The sequence below is a fragment of the Pristiophorus japonicus genome, chromosome 6 (genome assembly GCF_044704955.1).
Source record: "Pristiophorus japonicus isolate sPriJap1 chromosome 6, sPriJap1.hap1, whole genome shotgun sequence".
In the NCBI taxonomy this organism is placed as follows: Eukaryota; Metazoa; Chordata; class Chondrichthyes; family Pristiophoridae; genus Pristiophorus; species Pristiophorus japonicus.
In genome coordinates this window covers 247,623,170-247,645,368 of record NC_091982.1, presented here as the reverse complement: position 1 = coordinate 247,645,368, position 22,199 = coordinate 247,623,170, and the positions used below count along the sequence as shown (strand labels likewise).

Here is a 22,199-nt window from a genome sequence, read left to right as displayed (position 1 = left end):
TTTGCAATCTTTCTCCATTTAAATAATAACTTGCTCTTTAATTTTTTCTGCCAAAGTGCATAATCTCACACTTTCCAACATTATACTCCATCTGCCAAATTTTTGCCCACTCACTTAGCTTGTCTATTTCCTTATGCAGATTTTTTGTGTCCTCCTCACACATTGCTTTTCCTCCCATCTTTGTATCGTCAGCAAGCTTGGCTACGTTACACTCGGTCCCATCTTCCAAGTTGTTAATATAGATTGTAAATAGTATATACCATTAAACACAGCCCAAACTCCGTTTTTATCTATTTTCCAACATTTGTTTGCTCTGCCTTCCAAACTCTCTTACTACTCTTCTACCTTCCATCTCTAGCTCTGTTTTTCCCCTATTTGAATCTATGCTCAGCTTCCCATCCCCCTGCCAAGCTAGTTTAAACCCTCTCCAACTAGCAACCGCCCTCATGAGGATATTGGTCCCAGCCCTATTGAGGTGCAACTCATCTGGCTTGGACAGGTCCCACCTTCCCCAGAATCAGTCCCAGTGCTCCCATTGAAGCTGAAGCCCTCCCTCCTGCATCATCTCTCCAGCTACGCATTAATTTGCTTTATCCTCCTATTTCTGTACTCACTAGCACGTGGCACTGAGATTACTACCTTTGAAGTCCTGCTTCTTAATCTCTTCCATAATTCCCTAAAATTTGCCTGAAGGACCTCATCCCTCTTTCTACCCATGTCATCGGACTGATATGGACCACGACCTCTGGCTGTTCCCCCTCCCCCTTTAGACTGTTTTGCAGTCACTCAGTGATATCCTTGACCCTGGCACCAGGGAGGCAACATACCATCCTGGAATCATGACTGTAGTTACAGAAATGCTTGTCTGCTCCCCTGACTATAGAATCCCCTATAACTATCGCTCTCTTGACCTTGCTCCTCCCCACTGTACAGCTGAGCCACCCATGGTGCTGTGATCTTGGATCTGGCTGCACTCTCCTAAGAAAGTGTCTATGGATGTTATCTATATGGACTTCCAGTAGGCTGTTGATAAGGTTCCATGCAAGAGATTGTACAGAATTGGAGAGAGCCTTTACATTTAGATTGACAATTGCTTGGGAAGGAGAAGACAGAGATTGGAGAGAAAGGGTAGGTACTCTGATTGGCTGGATGTGGCAAGTGGAGTTCCTCCGGGATCTATTCTGGGGCCTCAACTTTTCACCATATTTATTAATGATTTGGATGAAGGAATAGGGAGTTGTATATCCAAGTTGGCAGATGGCACTAAATTAGGAGGGGAAATAAGTAATGCAAATAAAGGTAGGAAGTTGCAAAAGGACAGTCAGATTAAGCAAGTAGGTAAAACTATGGCAAATGGAATTCAATGTGGGGAAGTGTAAGGTCATCCACATTGGACTCAAGAAAGATAAATTGGAGTATTTTCTAAATGGTGAGTAACTAGGATCTGTAGAGGAGGAAAGAGGTTCAGGAGTCCAAGTACACAGACCTTTAAAAATCACTAGACATAAAAACATAGAAACATAGAAAATAGGTGTAGGATTAGGCCATTCGGCCCTTCGAGCCCGCACCACCATTCAATAAGATCATGGCTGATCAGTCACCTCAGTACCCCTTTCCTATTTTCTCTCCATACCCCTTGATCCCTTTAGCCGTCAGAGCCAAATCTAACTCCCTCTTTAATATATCTAACAAACTGGCATCAGCAACTCTCTGCGGTAGAGAATTCCAGAGATGGGAACAAAAAGCAATCAAATGGTCAATGGAATGTTGGCCTTTATCTCAATGGGGCTGGAATACAAATGGGAGGAAGTTATGTTTCAGTTACATAGAGCCTTGCTCAGACCCCATCTTCAATACTGTGTTCAGTGTTGGGAACTGCTTCTCAGGAAGAATATATTGGCCTTGGAAGGAGAGCTGCACAGATTCATCAGAATGATACCAGGGTTAGAGGGTTAGATTATCAGGACAGGTTGCATAAACTGGGCTTTCATTCCTTGAAATATAGGAGACTGAGGGATAATCTGATCAAATTGTTTAAAACGTTAAAATGATTTGATAAGGTAGATACAGAAAAATTATTTCCCATGGTGTGGATCTAGATCAAGATGACAAAGTTAAGATTAGAGCTAGGCCATTCAAGAGTTCAATCAGGAAGCACTTTCTCACAAAAGGGACAGTAGAACTTTGGAACTATTTCCCTTAATAAATTGTGGATGCTGGTGTAAGATTTGGATCACAGGTCACATACAGATTACCCAAAGCGTCTTAGGAGTCATAAGGCATTTTTATTAAGGAGTGCTAGTTCAAATATAGTCAGAGACAACACAAAATCAGCATAGACATAGTAGACATATGACTGTGACAAGTAACTGGTATCGGTCCCGATCGGTCAGACAGCTGGCATGCGCAAACAGCTCTTTTATTCATTGTCAGTGCAAAAACACCCTCTAAATCTTTTGTTATTCTCTTTTTAGGGGCGGGCCTATGGTAGAAGATGGATAGTATCATTAAACCTATGGAGGTTCCCCTTAAAAATAGGTGCCCAATGGCAGGTCGAGTTCTTTGTTTCAACTTTGAGATGAAAAACACTCCCCTTCACATTTCTTTCCTATTTATACTTTCTGAAGGCTCATCCTTCAGATTTCCAACTATCTCTCTCGTGCTTATCCAACCAAGGTTGGCCAAATCAAAGATACAGTCAACAACCTTTCTAACACACAAATAGTAGACAGCTAGCCTGGAAACAAGGTCACCGCCATGGTGCAGAATGTTCTAACATCTGCAGGGAATCAAAAATATAAAAGTGAATTCTAAGCATCTATCCAGTTATTCAAACACCAGTCAGAAGAGACTTTTATATCTCAAGTTATTTCTTCCAATCTATGACTTCTTCCAATCCACGATTTTTTACATTGTGTCAATTGGTGCATTCCAGGCTGATATAGATAGATTTTTGATTTTTATTTATTCCTGGGATGTGGGCATCGCTGGCAAGGCCAGTATTTATTGCTCATCCATGATCACCCTTGAGAAGATGGTGGTGAGCCACCTTCTTAAACCCGCAGCAGTCCGTGTGGCGAAGGTACTCCCACAGTGCTATTAGGGAGGGAGTTCAAGAATTTTAACCCAACAACTATGAAGAAATGGCCGATATATTTCCAAGTCAGGATGGTGTGTGACTTGAAGGGAGACATGGTGGTGGTGGTGTTCCCATGCGTCTGCTGCTCTTGTTCTTCTAGGTGGTAGAGGTCGTGGGTTTGGGAGGTGCTGTCGAAGAAGCTTTGGCAAATTGCTGCAGTGCAGTTGATTGTACACACTGCAGCCACAGTGCACCAGTAGTGGAGGGAGTAAATATTTAAGAGGATGGATGGGGTGCCAATCAAGCCGGCTGCTTTGTCCTGGATGGTGTCGAGCTTCTTGAGTGTTGTTGGAGCTGTACTCATCCAGGCAAGTGGAGAGTATTCCATCACACTCTTAACTTGTGCCTTGTAGATGGTGGAAAGGCTTTGAGGAGTCATGAAGTGAGACACTCGTCGCAGAATAACCAGCCTCTGACCTGCTCTTGTAGCCATAGGTATCAAGGGATATGGAGCAAAGGTGGGAAAATGTAGTTGAGGTGCAGATCAGCCATGATCTAATTGAATGGCAGAGCAGGCCCGAGTGGCTAAATGGCCTCCTCCTGTTTCCATGTTCCTATCTTCCTATTCCCAGTGAATGCTGAAGATGTCCATCATATAGTCCTCCATCCAATATGCACTGCCAGTATTCCCAGTGATAGTGGGGAGAGAGTGAGGGAGCAGCACTAATTGGATCGCTCTTTCAAAGAGCCGGCACAGGCAAAATGGGCCGAATGGCCTCCTTATGTGTTGTACGATTCTGTGAAATATATCGCCTGAGCTTTAAAGTTACAGGCGACTGGAAGCTCGGGGTCATGCTAATGGACTGAATGGAGGTGTTTTGCAAACCGGTCAACCAATCTGCTTTTGGTCTCCTCAATGTAGAGGAGACCACATCGCGAGCAGCAAATACAGTGTACTAAATTGAAAGAGGTACAACTAAATCGTTGTTTCACCTGGAAGGAGTATTTGGGGCCCTGGAAAGTGGGAAGGGAGGAGGTGAAAGGGGCAGGTGTTGCATCTTCTGCGCTTACACGGAAAGGTGTCGTGGGAAGGGGATTGCATTTAGTTAACTATAGGACTTGGGCTACCCTTTATTCTGAAGAATATGTACGAGTGGATCACAGTTAGCAATGTCACATGGATTTTACTTAACTGTCAGTGGATGTGACACTTTTACTACTAAACATTCTGCATAATAATAGAGAAAAAAGTGTCAAACCAATTTGATCTGCTTCCTTCAGAGACACATTTACCTCAATGGAGGAATGCCTCGGGTAACGGCTCCTGTTGAGAGAGGTCGCTGACTCAAATCTTGATGTAACCCATATCTACTGAAGTCACAAATAATTTTATATGATTCACCAGAACTAAAGGGACAATTTAATTCCTTGTGTTATGTATCAAATATATTGAAAGATTCATATTGTGTAATGAGACAGGGTTAATTAGCAATATCATAGTAAAGGCTCCTGTGAGGCAGAGTAATCATAATATGTTCGAATTTCATGTTAAGTTTCAGAGTGACTCGCCTAAGTCTGAAACTAGAGTTTTAAACTTAAATAAAGCCAATTTCATAGATGAGGGGCAAGTTGGCCAAGGTAGCTTGGAAAAATAGATTAAAAGTTATGATGGTAGACAAGCAGTGGCTAGCAGTTAAAGAAATATTTCATATTTCTCAACAAAAATACATTCCATTGAGAAACAGAAACTTCACAGGGAAAGTGATCCATCCGTGGCTAAAGAAATTAAAGATAGCATTAGATTGAAAGAAGCTTATAATGTTATGAAGAATAGTAGTAAGCCTCAGGATCGTGAGTTTCAGAAATCAGCAAAGGATGACCAAAAATTGATAAAAAGGGCAAAAAATAGAATCAGAGAGAAAACTAGAAAGAAATATGAAAACAGATTGTAAGAGCTTCTACAAATATATAAAAATGAAGAGAGTGGCAACATTAATTGTTGGTTCCTTAGAGGCTGAGACAAGAGAAATTATTATGGGGAATAAGGGAATGGTAGAAACATTAAACAAATATTTTGTATCTGTCTTCACAGTAGAAGACACAAAAAGCATTCTAAATATGATGGGGAACCAAGGGGCTAATGAAGGTGAGGAACGTAATGTAATTAATATAAGTAGAGAAAAAGCACTAGAGAAACTAAAAGACGAAAAATCCCCTGGACCTGATGGCCTACATCCTAGGTTTCTAAAAGAGGTGGCTGCAGTGGATAGTAGATACATTGATTTTAATCTTCCAAAATCCCCTAGATTCTAGAACAGTCCCAGCGGTTTGGAAAGTAGCAAATTCAAGAAAGGAGGGAGAGAGAAAACAGGGAACTACAGACCAGTTAGTCATTGGGAAAATACTGGAATCCATTACTAAAGAAATGGTATCAGGACACTTAGAAAATCATAACATGATTAGGCAGAGTCAACGTGGTCTTATAAAAGGGAATCGTGTTTGACAAATTTATTAGAGATTTTTGAAGATTTAACCAGCAGGGTAGATAAAGGAGAACCAGTGGATGTAGCATATCTGGTTTTCCAAAAGGCATTCGATACAGTGCCACATAAAAGGTTATTACTCAAAATAAGGGCTTATGGGGTTGAGTGTAATATAATAGCATGGATAGAGGATTGGTTACTGGACAGAAAACAGAGAGTAGGGATAAAGGGGTCTTTTTCAGTTTGCAGGCTGTAACAAACGATGTGCCGTAAGAATGAGTGCTGGGGCCTCAGCTTTTTTCAATCTATATTAATGACCTAGATGAAGAGATCAAATGTAATGTATCCAAGTTTGCAGATGATACAAATCAAGGTGGGACTATAAGCTGTGAAGAGGTCAGAAAGAGCCTGCAAAAGGATATTGACAGGTTAAGTGAGTGGGCAGTAAGGTGGCAGATGGAGTATACTGTAGGGAAATGTGAGGTTATTTACTTTGGGAGGAAAACTAGAAAATCAGAATATTTTTTTAAATGGTGACAAACTTTTAAATGTTGGTGCTCAGAGAGATTTGGGTGCCCTCATGCAAGAAAGTCAGAAAGTTAGCATGCAGGTACACCAAGCAATAAGGGAGGCAAATGGCATGTTGGCCTTTATTGCAAGGGGTAGGAGTATATGAGTAAGGAAGTCTTGCTACAATTGTACAGGGCCTTCGTGAGACCACACCTGGAGTACTGTGCACAGTTTCGGTCTCCTTATCTAAGGAAGGATGTACTGGCCTTTGAGGTGGTGCAATAAAGATTCACTAGATTTATTACTGCGATGAGAGGGTTGTCCTATCAGGAGAGATTAAGCAGATTGGGTCTATACTCTCTGGAGATTAGAAGAATGAGACATAAAAGATTCTGAAGGGGATTGACAGGGTCGATGCTGAGAGGTTGTTTCCTGGGCTGGGGTGTCTCGAACTAGGGGGCTCAGTCTCAGGATAAGGGGTTGGCCATTTAGGACTGAGATGAGGACGAATTTCTTCACTCAGAGGGTGGTGAGTCTTTGAAATTCTCTACCCCAGAGGGCTGTGGATGCTAACTCTTTGAGTATATTCAATCTGAGATAGATTGTTGGACTCGAGGGGAATCAAGGGATATGGAGATTGGGCGGGAAAGTGGAGTTGAGATTGATGTTAAGCCAAGATTGGATGGCGGAGCAGGCTTGAGGGGTTGTTTGGAATGCTCCTGCTCCTAATTCTTATTCTCTTATGATCTTATTTCACCTGCAGAGCGCTCCAGGATACTCGAACGCTGTCAGTCATTATAAGATCCAATGAAGGTCAGTAAGCCTTCTGTTTGATTTCAAGTCTTTGGCATGAAGCTATCAACATGTAAATTGATCCAGTGAGTAGCTGGGCAAAAGGAAATTCATCAGATCCAGTCCCAGTTTGCGGAACAAGCTCATTTCAGCCAGCAGGAGGCGTTACAACTGGCGTAACTAACTGCGTCTGGCAGAGGGAGTTTGCCCTTCCGATGGCCGTACAGTGACCCTTGTGTAATGTATTTGCTTCATGGGTTGTTTGCTTAAGAATTAATAGCAGCGCATTGCTATTAAAAACTTATTGGTTTCTTAACAAAGATTTAACAATCACACTACACGTTGACAGTTCATCCCCTGGGCTCACAACTGCATACCTCATCGTGAATGACCAAGACTCAACTGACTGGGGTTTTATTGAGTCTTGTGAACATCACGTGACTGGCTAAGCCACTCACAATGCAACAGCTCTGCAACTATTTTGAGTTGTATCAGTAATCAAAAGTGCCCCCTGATTAAAGGGAGAGGGAGGGGGGCACACTCCAAAAAAAAGCTTTTCAAGAGCCCCCTTGTTTTTTTTTGTTCTGTTTTTTTTTTTTGAGGGCACTGAAATAGAAATTATACAAGTGCCCCCTGGCCACAGGTGTGTGTCTGTGGGGGGCGGGGGACGAAAACCGACAAATTAAACTAATTAACATTTAGACATAAAAGCAAATTAAAATTTAGTTGCTGGGGGTGATAATGCACTTCAATCCCTCCAGCACCCACCTCTCGTGGAAGGCTGCGAGTGTACCGGTGGACACCACGTGCTCCATCTCCAGGGATACCCTGGCTCGGATGTAGCCGCGGAAGAGAGGCAGGCAGTCGGGCTGAATGACCCCCTCGACGGCCCGCTGCCTGATCCGGCTGATGGCCCCCTTGGCCATGCCCAGGAGAAGTCTACAAACACGTGAGCATACTCACAGGTGCATACTTTACACGCAGCAAATGAGCAGATGTAGAGTGAGGACAGGATCCAGGTTCACTGTGAAGAGGGGCCAGGGATTGAGTTCCAATGTCCTGCCCACACGCTGGTGGGGGGGGGGGAATATTACGCAAAAGAAATGGCTGGGTTTGGAGCGTGGGGTAAGTAAAATTCTTAAAAATTGGATTTCCGATCTGAACCTGCCCACTTACGGTTTTAACGGAGGCGGGATGATGCAGGCAGCCAACCTGCTGCCAGGAGGCGGGATGTCAATTTAAATATTATAATGATGCTGGAAACCATTTTGTTTTTAACTGCATGTGGACGGGTTTCACACAATTCATAAAACGGGCACTTACAGCAAGGTGGGGAATGCTGGATGCAGGAGGTAAGTGACTTTTATAACTACCTCCTGGATCCAGGGTCTCTACGTAATGCACCATCAACATCCTGGGGGGTCACCATTGAACAGAAACTCAACTGGACCAACCATATAAATATTGTGGCAACAAGAGCAGGTCAGAGGCTGGGTATTCTGTAGTGAATGTCGCACCTCCTGACTCCCCAAAGTCTTTCCACCATCTACAAGGCACGAGTCAGGAGTATGATGGAATACTGTCCACTTGCCTGGGTGAGTGCAGCTCCAACAACACTCAAGAAGTTTGACACCATCCAAGACAAAGCAGCCCGCTTGATTGGCACCTCATCCACCACCTTCAACATTCACTCCCTCCACCACCGGCGCACCGTGGCTGCAGTGTGTACCATCTACAAGATGCATTGCAGCAACTCGCCAAGGCTTCTTTGACAGCACCTCCCAAACCAACTATCTCTACCACCTAGAAGAACAAGGGCAGCAGGCATATGGGAACACGATCACCTCCAAGTTCCCCTTCCAGTTGCACACCATCCTGATTTGGAAATTTATTGTCATTCCTTCAGCGTCACTGGGTCAAATTTTTGGAACTCCCTTCGTAACCGCACTATGGGAGCACCTTCACTACACGCACTGCAGCGGTTCAAGAAGGCGGCTCACCACCACTTTCTCAAGAGCAATTAGAGATGGGCAATAAATGCCGGCCTTGCCAGCAATGCCCACATCCTGAGAATGAATATAAAAACATATTGTACACCAATTATTGCACAAGATGTCACTACTGCAGTTATCGAATGTGAATTGAGATTTATAATAGGTGATTGGTTTACAAATCAGAAAAAACTCATTTTACTCGGTTTTGCCTTTCAGACAATCGCAACGACAATGGCTGACTTGAATAAGAATGGTGGACTTGCTCTTGCACCAAACCAGCTCCCAGCACCACAGCCGCTGCCCAGCATTTTGGGAATGACGCAATACTTGGGAAATGACCAACTGATCCAATACATGGCTGCAAACGTTGTTCAAAATAAGGCTGGTGTACAGGAGATGCTTAAAGGAAAATTCAAGGCCCTGGGTGTAAGCGTGTTGTCCAAATAGAAACTATGGATTATATTTTAGTTAAATACAGTTCAGAAAAAAAAAAATTGGCCACCCAAGCAGTCAAATAACGATTACAAGGGGTAATGTAGCAATATAAGAGAGAGGGCTGGTGTAATTTGGATGGATTTGTTATTTGATGTAAGACAGGGCATTACCCGGCTGTAGAGAGCAGAAAGGTTCCAGGTTCGGTACCTGTGCTCCATGATGTGTTAGCTGTCCTCAGCTAGAATGGCAACAGGTAGGCTCTGACAGGGCAACACATTCTCAGCTAAGAGAGAAAACCAGGTGGCCATTTTGAGATGTGCCAATATGCATGTAGAGTCATGATTGGGCTTGGCTGTGACACCACCATGGGCGAATAGCTTGGCTTCAGTTACTGTCTTGCTCGATACATGAAGGGCAGTCACATGGATCACATGAATGTCAATTGGGGTGTTGTAAGAAGTGAAGATTAGAGAACCAAATTCTGACAAGTACATTTTCAAAATTTTGCATCTCCAATATAACTTAGAATGGAATTTCTGGCTGGCCCCTGGCCCCAAAGAAAACTGCCACAGAGAAGTTTGCCTTTCTCGACGTTCAAGTCTGGCCAGTGTAGAATAGTGGGGGAATCCCTCGTGTGAGCTACTGTGCCGTCAAGAAGCTGTCTAAGCAGCCAATCACAATGCAGGATTCTCCAAGACAGCGATCCAGGAAATGAAGAGGTTGCTTATGTTCAGACTTTTAAAAAATGTTCCACAAAACAAAAGAAAGATCAAAGCTCTCACATGGGGAAATGGTGAACCTGAAATAAATATGAACAAACATTTTAAAAATATAACACTCTTTAAGGTTTCTTAAGAATTGTAATTTTCATCATTATGGAGAATTTTGACACTCCACAAAATTAAAATTAGTTTTTCAGATCCGTAAAGTTTCTTTAGCAGTCAGTACACTGTTACAGGCCCAGTTACACCAATTCCAACAAGGTCTAACATTTAATGGGGTATTTAACAGCGGTATTACCGCGGAAAAGCATCCATCTGTTTCACTGATTTCCCTGATTAAACCGATTGCTGGCTCAGTGGAGCGGGGTGGGGCTGGGGGGGACAGAGCAGTGAATAACTGATTGCAACGTCAGGATCTCCGCGTTAGTACAGGTTGAATCTCCCTTATCCGGAACCCTCGTTCTGGATAAGGGATTTTTCTGGATGAGGGGTGGTCACATTAAATTGGATGGTACAGGTACTGAGATATCGGGGCTGGCTGGCTTGGGCGGGGAATATGGCAGAGAGATCATGGGGTGGGGGGTGGAGGGGGGGGCGGTGGATCGTGGGCTCAGGCCAGTGATTGCGTGAGTTGGCAGCGAGGAAGGACTTCCAATTTGTTCATGTCGGAGTTCTGCGCATGCGCCACCCGGTGGCTGGGAATGGTTCTGGACGAGGGGTGGTTCTGCATAAGGGAGTTCGAGAAAAGGGAGGTTCAACCTGTATACGCATGCGCTACATTCTGAAGTTGCGGTCAGTTTCAAAAGGGTAACAACGCAGTTTGTTCGATGTTATTACCCACCGTAAATTCTAGCCCATTAACGTGTTCACATCTTGTTACAATCTGGAATGCACTGCCTGAAAGGGCGGTGGAAGGAAATTTAATACTAATGTGAAAAGACAGTTGGATATATACATGAAAAAAATTGCAGGGGAAAGAGCTGGGCAAGTGGGGCTAATTGGATCGCTCTTTCAAAGAGTTGGCACAGGCACGATGGGCCGAATGGCCTCCTTCTGTTGCTTTGTGACTCCATAACTCTGTAATAAAACACACAGTAAGTCAAATGTTCATCATTACCAGCTGCGCATTACACATTGCCAGGAAAACCTGGTAGAGAGAATCACAGAATCATAGAATGGTTACAGCACAGAAGGCGGCCATTCAGCCCGTCAAGCCTGTGCCGGCTCTCTGCAAGAGCATTTCAGCTAGTCCCACTCTCCCGTCCTTTCCCCGAAGAACTTCAATTTTTTTTCCTTCAGGTACTTATCCAATTCCTTTCTGAAAGCCAAAATTAATCCACTTCTACCCCCCTTTCAGGCAGTGCCAGATCCAGATCCTAACAACTCACTGCATAAAAATTCTTTCCCTCATGTTACCTCCGCTTCTTTTGCCAATCACTTTTTCTCGACCCTTCTGCCAATGGGAACAGTTTCTCTCGATCTACTCTGTCTAGACCGCTCATGATTTTGAACCCCTCTATCAAATCTCCACTCAACCTTCTCTGCTGTAAGGAGAACAACCCCAGCTTCTCCAATCCATCCACGTAATTGAATTCTCTCATCCCCGGAATAATTCTCGTGAATCTTCTGCACCTTCTGTAAGGCCTTCACATCCTTCCTCAAGTGCGGTGCACAGAATTGGACACAATACTTCAGTTGAGGTCGAACCAGTTCTTTATAAAGGCTCACCACAACTTCCTTGCTTTTGTAATGCCTCTGTTTATGAAGCCCAGGATCCCATATGTTTTTTTCACCGCTTTCTCAACCTGCCCTTCCACCTTCGGTGATTTGTGCACAAATCTCTGTTTCTCTGTTCGTGCAACTAATTTAAAATGATACCCTTTAGTTTATATCGCCTCTCCTCCTTCTTCCTACCAAAATATATCACTTTGCACTTTTCTGTGTTAAATTTCATCTGCCATGTGTCCGTCCATTTCACCAGCATTTCTATGTCCTCTTGAAGTCTATCACTATCCTCCTCACTGTTAATTATACTTCTAAACCCTGGGGAACACCACTGTATACCTTCTTCCAGTCTGACAAACAACCGCTCGCCACTACTCTCTGTTTCCTGTCACTTAGCCAATTTCATATCCATGCTGCCACTGTTGCTTTTATTCCATGGGCTTCTTTGGACGTCCATGTGCACCACATCAACCGCATTGCCCTCATCTCTGTTACCTCATCAAAAAACGCGATCAAGTGAGTTAAACACGATTTGCCTTTAACAAATCCATGCTGGCTTTCCTTAATTAATCCACATTTGCCCAAATGACTGTTAATTTTGTTGCTGATTATTGTTTCTAAAAGTTTCCCCGCTACCAAGGTTAAGCTGACCGGTCTGTAGTTGCTGCGTTTATCCTTACTCCCTTTTGTGGACAATGGTGTAACATTTACAACTTTCCAGTCCTCTGGCACCACCTCCATATCTAAGGAGGATTGAAAAATTATGGCCAGTCCCTCTGCGATTACCACCTTAACTTCCCCAGATGCATCCCATCTGGTCCTGGTGACTTATCTACTTTAAGTACTGCCAATCTTTCTAGTACCTCTTCTTTATCAATTTTTATCTGATCCAGTATCTCCACTACCTCCTCTTTCTCTATGACTTTGGCAGCATCCTCTTACTTGGTAAAGACAGAGGCAAAATACACATTTAGTACCTCAGCCATGCCTTCTACCTCCATGCCTAGGTCTCCTTTTTGGTCCCACCCCTCATCTTACAACCTGTTTACTATTTATATGCCTATAGAAGACTTTTAATTTCCCTTTTATGTCAGCTTCCAATCTATTCTCATACTCTCTGCCCCCTTATTTAATTTTTCACTTCCCCTCTGAACTTTCTGTATTGAGCCAGGTTCTCACTTGTATTCTCAACCTGACATCTGTCAAACACACTCTTATTCTGTTTCATCTTACTCTCTCTCACTTTCGTCATCCAGGGAGCTCTGACTTTAGGTGCCCTACCTTTCTGCCTCATGGGAACATAACTCGACTGTACCCACTTTAAACTATCTCCTCTTTAAAGGCAGCCCATTGTTCCATTACAGTTTGCCTGACAATCTTTGATTCCAATTTATCCGGGCCAGATCCGTTCTCTGAAATTGGCCTTCCTCAAATTAAATATTTTTATTCTAGATTGCTCCATGTCCTTTTCCAAAGCTAATCTAATCTTTGTGATACTATGATCACTGTTCCCTAAATGTTCCCCTACTGACACCTGACCCACATCATTCCCCAGAACCAGATCCTGAAATGCCTCCCCCCTCGTTGGACTGGAAACGTACTGATCAAGAAAGTTCTCCTGAACACACTTCAGAAATTCTTCCCCATCTCTATCCTTTACATTATTACAATCACAGTCAATATTAGGATAGTTGAAATCCCCCATTATCACTGCTCTAGAGATCTTGCACCTCTCTGTAATTTCCCTGAAAATTTGCTCCTCTATATCCTGGCCACTACTTGGTGGCCTATAGAACACACCTAGTAGTGTACTCACACATCCCCTTCACAACTTGGCAGATTTTTCTTGCATTAATTTCAATGGCAGGAGAATCAGGCAGGTTCTGTTACCGCCGTATGATCCTCCTTCCTTGAATTTCCTTTGTACACTCCACCAAGCTAAGCATCTGCGACAGTATCACAGAAAAGTCAAACATTTATTTTTCGTTGAAAAGATCAGTTTCGCCTCCATAACGAAAGCGGCTACCAAACATTTATTCCTAGTTTTGCCACAGCATTAACTTTACATTCGCACTTTAATTGTAACGGAGGGAAGTGATTCATGAATTATTCTGCTCTGTTGCTTTCTTTCGTCATTATCATTTCAAATTCAGGATTTGCAAGTTGTGAACATGCAAGATAAACCACGCAGATTGGAATCATTGGAAGTAAAAATCAGACTGTAGAGAACGGGCGGGGTGATCCGTAGTTTCACGCCAAGGTGACAAGTTGAAACTCGACCGCACCTTCCTTCTTATAATTTGACACAATTTTCTCTTTCTTGCAGATAACGGAGATCGTGACGGGTATCATCAGCATAATCATTGGAACAGTACAAGTCAGCCTGGATGAAGGTTATGATGCCTTTTCCATACTATCAGGGGCACCCTGGTGGAATGGAGTTCTGGTAAGTACCACTGACGAATACAAGAACAGAAAATTTCAGGGCTTTCTATGTCGTCGGTAGAAATATTTGGCAGCAATTATGTGTCAGCAACTTTCCACAAAGGATGGTCAGTCTGTAAAACAGGTTTTAGAGCTCTTGCATATGGTACTGAGAGTGCATTGCTCCTGTTTTGGAGCAGGTCTTCCTGTCGTCGATGCGGCCGAGCAAACGACTGCCACCAAAAAATGGTAATTGCATTTTTTTTGTAGCTTAACATAGAGCCAGGAGGAACAGCAGTGCTTCTCCTCGCTCCAGAAGCACTCCTAATGACCCTTGCCACCCGCCCATTGCCCCCGGAGACTTACCTAAATGTCTCTGCCAGCGAGACAGGCCTGAAACGAATCCCTTGCAGACGCCTCAGGCGCTAGCCGCTCGGCGAAAACATTCAAATGGGGCTCGAAGCCCATTGGTTGCAACAAAATAGTTGTAACCAATCAAGTGCCCCCTGATTAAAGGGGGTTCACACTCGAGAAACTTTCATTCCGGTGCCCCCTTGTTTTTTTTTTGAGGGCACCAAAAACTCAAATTATACAATGCCCCCTGGCTAAAAGAGGGGCGGGAGGCGGGGGGGCACTAGACCCGACACAATAAACAAGTTAAACTTTGGCAGTAACTTAAATCAAATCAAAATTTGGTTGCTGGGGGTGATGATGCACTCCAGTCCCTCCGGCACCCACCTCTCGTGGAAGGCCGCGAGCGTACCGGTGGACACCGCGTGCTCCATCTCTCGGAACACCCTGGCTCGGATGTAACCATGGAAGAGAGGCAGGCAGTTGGGCTGGACGACCTCCTCGACCGCCCGCTGCCTGCACCGGTTGATGGCCCCCTTGGCCATGCCCAGGAGCAGTCCTACGAGGAAAAGTCCTATCTACAACTATTTTAAGTTGTATCAGTAATCAAGTACCCCCTGATTAAAGGCGGGGGGGGGGGGGTTGGTACACTCCAAAAACTTTTCAAGTGCTCCCTTGTTTTTTTTTGTTTTCCTTGGGGTTTTTTGAGGGCGCTAGAAACACAAATTATACAAATGCCTCCTGGCTAACAGGGGGGTGGGCACTAAAACCGACAACCTAAACAAATGAAACTTTAGACATTAAAATCGAATTAAAATTTGGTTGCCGGGGGTGGTGATGCACTCCAGTCCCTCCGTCGCCCACCTCTTGCGGAAAGCCGCGAGCGTACCGGTGCACACCGTGTGCTCTATCTCCATGGACACCCTGGCTCGGATGTAACCGCGGAAGAGAGGCAGGCGGTCGGGCTGAATGACCCCCTCGACTGCCCGCTGCCTGAGCCGGCTGATGGCCCCCTTGGCCGTGCCCAGGAGCAGTCCTACGAAGAAAAGCCCGAGCTACAGCCCTAATTATTCGATTTTCCGGGACGCTGGTCCCAGCCCGATTTAAGTGGAGCCCGTCCCGACGGAACACCTCCCTCTTTCCCCAGTAATGGTACCAGTGCCCCATGAATTGAAACCCTTTCTTTCTACACTTTGAGCCACACATTGAACGTTCTGATCTGCTTGAGCCTTTGCCAAATTGTACAAGGCTCAGGTGGTGATCCAGAATGTATTGCCCTTGATGTTCTGCTTATTAATTTAGACCCTAGCTCCTCAAACTCCCTCAGCAGAACCTAATTCTTAATTCTACCTATGTCATTGGTTCCTACATGGACCACGACAACGGAATCCTCCACCTCCCACTCCAACGTCTTCTCCAGCCGTGACTTAACCCTGGCACCAGGCAGGCATCACAGCCTTCGGTACGCTCTTTCAGGCTGCAGAGAACAGTACCCCCCTGACTGTACTGTCCCCTACCACTGCCAAATTCCTTCCTTCTCCCCCACTTGAATGATCCCCTTTACCATGGTGCCAGGGTCAGTTTGTATATATCAAGAAAAGCAGTGGTCCTAGTACTGACACCTGGGCAACACCACTATATACCTTCCTCCAGTCCGATAAACAACTGTTCACCACTACTCTCTCTTTCCTGTCACTTAGCTAATTTCGTATCCACTTTTATTCCATGGACTTCAACTTTGCTGGCAAGCCTATTATGTGGCACTTTATCAAACACTGTTTGGATATCTATGTACACCACATCAACTGTATTGCCCTCATCAAACCTCTCAGTTACATAAGAAACAGGAGCCCCTCGAGCCTGCTCCCCATTCAACAAGATCATGGCTGATCTTCGACCTCAACTCTCCTTCCCGCATTAACCCCATATCCATTTATTCCCTTCGTTCACAAAAAATTATCGACCTCTGTCTTGAATGTACTCAATGACTGAGCATCAACAGTTCTCTGAGGTACAGAATTCCAAACATTCATAACCCTTTGGTTGAAGAGATTTCTCCTCATCTTAGTTCTAAATGGCTGATCCTTTATTTTGAGACTGTGACCCCCGTCTTCTAGATTCTCCAGCCAAGGGAAACATCTTCTCAACATCAACCCTGTCAGGTCCCTTAAGAATTTTATATGTTTCAATTAGATCATCTCTCATTCTTCTAAAGTCTAGGGAATATAGGCCTATTCTACACAATCTCTCCTCATAGGACAATTCTCCCATCCCAGGAACCAGTCTAGTGAACCTTTGTTGCACTCCCTCTAAGGCAAGTATGTCTTTCCTTCAGTGAGGAGAGCAGAACTGTACACAGTACTCCATGTGTGGCCTCACCAATGCCCTGCTTAATTGCAGTAAGACTTCTTTACGCTTATACTCTAATCCTTTTGTAACAAAAGCCAACATACCATTTACTTTCCTAATTGCTTGCTGTACCTGCATGTTAACTTTCTGTGATTCATGCACAAGGACACCCAGGTCCCTCTGAATTCAAATATTTCCCACTCTCTCGCCATTCAAAAAATATTCTGCTTTTTTTTTGTTTTTCCTCCCAAAGTTGATATCTTCACACTTCCCCACTTTGTATTCCAAAGCAGAGGAGACGTTTTCCACGTGGAGCAAGGGATGATTATCACAATGCCAGAAGCATGAGGCTGGGTCAGTTGGAAGAATGCTGACATGGAGCCAGAAGACTTGATTCAAGCTCATCAGCTTCTGTAGCGTAGTGGCGAGGTAGTGAAGGTGCGTCTTGCAGATAAGACGCTAAACTGGACGGCCCCCATCTGCCTGCTCCTGTGGCTCAGGTACACATTAAAGATCCCGTGGCACAGGGAGTTCTCCTGGTGTCCTCCCTCACCCAATAGATGAGCTAGACATTCAATTGCTGTATGTGCATCGGGGAGGGCGCTGAGCACCTCGAGTCTCGTCGCCGAGAGCATGCAGAAATCAAGCGCAGGCAGCAGAAAGAGCACCCACCCCTTCCCTCAATGACTATCTGTCCCACCTGTGACAGAGACTGTGGTTCTCATATTGGACTGTACAGCCACCTAAGAACTCATGTTAAGAGTGGAAGCAAGTCTTCCTCGATTCCGAGGGACTGCCTATGATGATGATGTGCGAACTTGCTATATGAAAAATAGCCGCTGAATTTGGCTACATAACAGTCACTGCAATTCGGTGCTTGTGAAGCGCTTTAAGTATGATAGCCACTGTATAAATGAAAGTTTTCTTTTATAATACGCAGAAAACATTTTAGCTGGTGTCAAGTGCAGATGCTGAATTAACAACTTTGTTTTATTTACTTTTTCACATCTCCTGAGCAACATAGGTGAAGTTTGACAACTTATTAGGGAATCACAAGTGCCAACTTATTCCTTGAATTCCAGTGTTGAGGCAATTGAAGTAAAAATAGAAAGCTGGCCAGCAAAATTCCAGAGGCTGTTTCCCCACCTTAATTTTTTTATTCATACATTTTGCATCAACATATTTGCTGCAGTGGGAGCTGCCAAGAATATCAGATACTCTTGGTCAACATCCTCTCCAGAGCTTGGCACTCCGCCAAGTCACATAGCATTCTGTGTGGTATTTAATAACTGCATACCCGAGGAGGGAAATCAGGTTTGGCTCCCCTGCTCTTGGAAATGAACAACTGAGCCACACAGACCAGGTTTGATCTCTGGTCTGGACTATACTGAAGTCGTAGATCTCAGTAAGGGTCCTACAATTATCTTTAGTGTCGCAAGGTTGGGGACAGGGGAGGGGGTGGAAAGAGAGGGAGAAAACTACTTCAGCAGTCTGGCTCCCTAAATGCTGTTCACTGACCCCTGTTGGATGTCGCGTGAAAATCCCATCAAGCTCGGCTGTGATCCACATGCAAATAAACAGCTTAGACAAAAGTTTATAAGTGGTAATGTGCAAGAAAGCTTATGGTTTTCCTTCATTATTTCTGTCTTTACACTTACCTTCCATCTGTTGAGGCTATGCACAAGATTCCTATCAAAAAACTTGATCAAGTTGGTTAAACACGGTTTGCCTTTAACAAATCCGCACTGGCATTCCTTAATTAATCCACACTTGTCCAAGTGACAATTAACTTTTTCCCTGATTATTGTTTCTAAATACTTCCCCACTACTGAAGTTAAACTGACCAGTCTGTAGTTGCTGGGTTTATCTTTACACCCTTTTTTGAACAAGTGTGTAATGCTTGCAATTCTCCAGTCCCTTGCTCCAAAGGAGGATTGGACGATTATGGCCAGTACCTCCGCGATTTCTTCCTTCACTTCCCTCAGCGTCCTTGGATGCATCCCATCCGGTCCTGGTGACTTATCTACTTTAAGTGAGGCCAGCCTTTCTCGTACCTCGTCTTTATCAATTCTTATCCCAACCGGTATCTCCTTTACCTTCTCGTTTACTATGTCTATGGCAACATCTTCTTCCTTGCTGAAGTCAGATGCAAAGTACTCATTTAGTGCCTCAGCCATACATTCTGCCTCCATGTGTAGGTCTCCTTTTTGGTCCCTAATTGGCCCCAACCCTCCTCTTACTACCTACCCATTTACTATTTATATGCCTATAGAAGACTTTTGGATTACCTTTTATGAGATCAGTCATTCTATTCCCATACCCTCTCTTTGCCTCTCATATTTTCTTTTTCACTTTGCCTCTGAACTTTCTATATTTGTCCTGATGCTCAGATGTATTCTCGACCTGACATCTGTCATATAAGCTCTTTTTCTGCCTCATCTTACCCTCTATCTCTTTTGTCATCCAGGGAGATGTGACTTTAGTTGCCCTACCTTTCCCTTTAGTGGGAATGTACCTCGACTGTACCCAAACTATTTCCTCTTTAAAGGCAGCCCATTGTTCCACGACAGTTTTGCCAATCTTTGATTCCAGTTTACCCGGGCCAAATCCGTACTCATCCAACTGGTTTAGTTGGGATAAACGGGTCCTTTTCAGAATGGCAGGCAGTGACTAGTGGGGTTCCGCATGGCTCAGTGCTGGGACCCCAGCTATTTACAATATACATTAATGATTTGGATGAGAGAATTGAGTGTAATATCTACAAGTTTGCAGATGACACTAAACTGGGTGGCGGTGTGAGCTGTGAGGAGGATGCTAAAAGGCTGCAGGGTGACTTGGACAGGTTAGGTGAGTGGGCAAATGAGTGGCAGATGCAGTATAATGTGGATAAATGTGAGGTTATCCACTTTGGTGGCAAAAACACGAAGGCAGAATGTTATCTGAATGGCGGCAGATTAGGAAAAGGGGAGGTGCAAGGAGACCTGGGTGTCATGGTACATCAGTCATTGAAAGTTGGCATGCAGGTACAGCAGGTGGTGAAGAAGGCAAATGGTACAAATGTTGGCCTTCATAGCTAGGGGATTTGAGTATAGGAGCAGGGAGGTCTTACTGCAGTTGTACAGGGCCTTGGTGAGGCCTCACCTGGAATATTGTGTTCAGTTTTGGTCTCCTAATCTGAGGAAGGACGTTCTTGCTATTGAGGGAGTGCAGCGAAGGTTCACCAGACTGATTCCCGGGATGGCAGGACTGACATATGAGGAGAGACTGGATCGACTGGGCCTGTATTCACTGGAGTTTAGAAGGATGAGAGGTGATCTCATAGAAACATATAAAATTCTGATGGGACTGGACAGGTTAGATGCAGGAAAAATGTTCCCGATGTCGGGGAAGTCCAGAACCAGAGGACATAGTCTAAGGATAAGGGGTAAGCCATTTAGGACTGAGATGAGGAGAAACTTCTTCACTCAGAGAGTTGTTAACCTGTGGAATTCCCTACTGCAGAGAGTTGTTGATGCAAGTTCATTGGATATATTCAAGAGGGAGTTAGATGTGACCCTTACGGCTAAAGGGATCAAGGGGTATGGAGAAAAAACAGGAAAGGGGTACTGAGGTGAATGATCAGCCGTGATCTTATTGAATAGTGGTGCAGACTCGAAGGGCCGAATGGCCTACTCCTATTTTCTATGTTTCTATGTTTCTATGCTATTTGCCTTTCTCCAATTAAGTATTTTTACTCTAAATTGCTCCCTGTCCTTTTCCATAGCTAATCTAAACCTTATGATACTATGATCACTGAAATTCCTCCTCATCTTAGTTTTAAATGGGTGACCCCTTATTCTGAAACTATGCCCCCTAGTTCTAGATTCTCCCATGAATGGAAATATCCTCTCTGCATTTACCTTGTCGAGTCCCCTCATTATCTTACATGATTCAATAAGATCAGCTCTCATTCTTCTGAACTCTAATGCGTATAGACCCAACCTACTCAACCTTTCTTCATAAGTCAACCCCCTCATCTCCAGAATCAACCGAGTGAATCTTCTCTGAACTGCCACCAATACAAATATATCCTTCCTTAAATAAGGAGACCAAAACTGTGCGCAGTATTCTAGGTGTGGCCTCACCAATACCTTGTACAGTTGCAGCAGGACATCTCTGCTTTTATACTCTATCCCTCTTGCAATAAAGGCCAACATTCCAATTGCCTTCCTGATTATTGCTGTACCTGCATACTAACTTTTTGTGTTTCATGCACAAGGACACCAGGTCCCTCTGTACTGCAGCATTTTGTAATTTTTCTCCATTCAAATAATAGTAGCTTTTTTATTTTCTCTGCCAAATTTGATGACCTCACACTTTCCCACATTATACTCCACCTGCCAAATTTTTGCCCACTCACATAGCCTGTCTATATCCCTTTGCAGATTTTGGGGTCCTCCTCACAACTTGCTATCCCACCTATCTTGGCATCATCAGCAAACTTGACTACATTACACTCGGTCCCTTCATCCAAGTCATTAATATAGATTGTAAATAGTTGAGGCCCCAGCACCGATCCCTGTGGCATCCCACTAGTTACTGTTTGCCAACCGGCAAATGACCCATTTATCACGACTCTCTGTTTTTTGTTAGTTCGCCAATCCGCTATCCATGCTAATATATTACCCCCAATCCCGTGAACTTTTACCTTGTGCAGTAACCTTTTATGTGGCACCTTATTGAATGCCTTCTGGAAATCCAAATACACCACATCCACTGGTTCCCCCCTATCCACCCTACTCGTTACATCCTCAAAGAACTGCATCAAATTTGTCAAACATGATTGACCCTTCATAAAACCATGCTGACTCTGCTTGACTGAATTATGCTTTTCCAAATGTCCTGCTACTACTTCCTTAATAATAAACCCAGCATTTTCCCAACAGCAGATGTCTATAGCAACTGGTCTATAGTTTCTTGCTTTTGTCTGCCTCCTTTTTTAAATAGGAGCTTTACATTTGTGGCTTTCCAATCCGCTGGGATCTCCCCAAAATCCAGGGAATTTTGGTAGATTACAACCAATGTTCCGCTATGTACTGTTCAATGAAACTATCCCGGATACACTCTATGAACTCTTCGTCAAGGCTACCTTGACCAATTTGATTTGTCCAATCAATATGAAGATTAAAATCGCCCATGATTATTGCCGTTCTTTTTTTATAATCCTCCATTATTTCCTGATTTGTACTCTGACCAACAGTGTAGCTACTGTTAGAGGGCGTATAAACTAGACCCGTCAGTGACTTTTTCCCCTTATTATTCCTTATCTCCACCCAAACTGATTCTACATCTTGAT

At 44.0% G+C, this 22,199-nt stretch overlaps 1 protein-coding gene across 4 annotated transcripts in view; it reads left to right on the top strand.

Moving 5' to 3' along the window:
* LOC139266027 (membrane-spanning 4-domains subfamily A member 8-like) overlaps window positions 1-22,199 on the top strand; it is a 65,214-nt gene that overhangs the window by 15,289 nt on the left and 27,726 nt on the right. The window contains exons 1-4 of one of the 4 annotated variants that reach the window (XM_070883799.1): window positions 5,202-5,225; window positions 6,836-6,885; window positions 9,075-9,284; window positions 14,067-14,186. In XM_070883799.1, the coding sequence (XP_070739900.1) occupies window positions 6,880-6,885; window positions 9,075-9,284; window positions 14,067-14,186 (336 nt within the window). In that variant the 5' untranslated portion in view covers window positions 5,202-5,225; window positions 6,836-6,879. Of the gene's footprint in view, window positions 1-5,201; window positions 5,226-6,835; window positions 6,886-7,013; window positions 7,107-9,074; window positions 9,285-14,066; window positions 14,187-22,199 lie in introns of those variants that run through there. The other 3 variants (XM_070883798.1, XM_070883800.1, XM_070883801.1) reach the window with 3 other exon arrangements.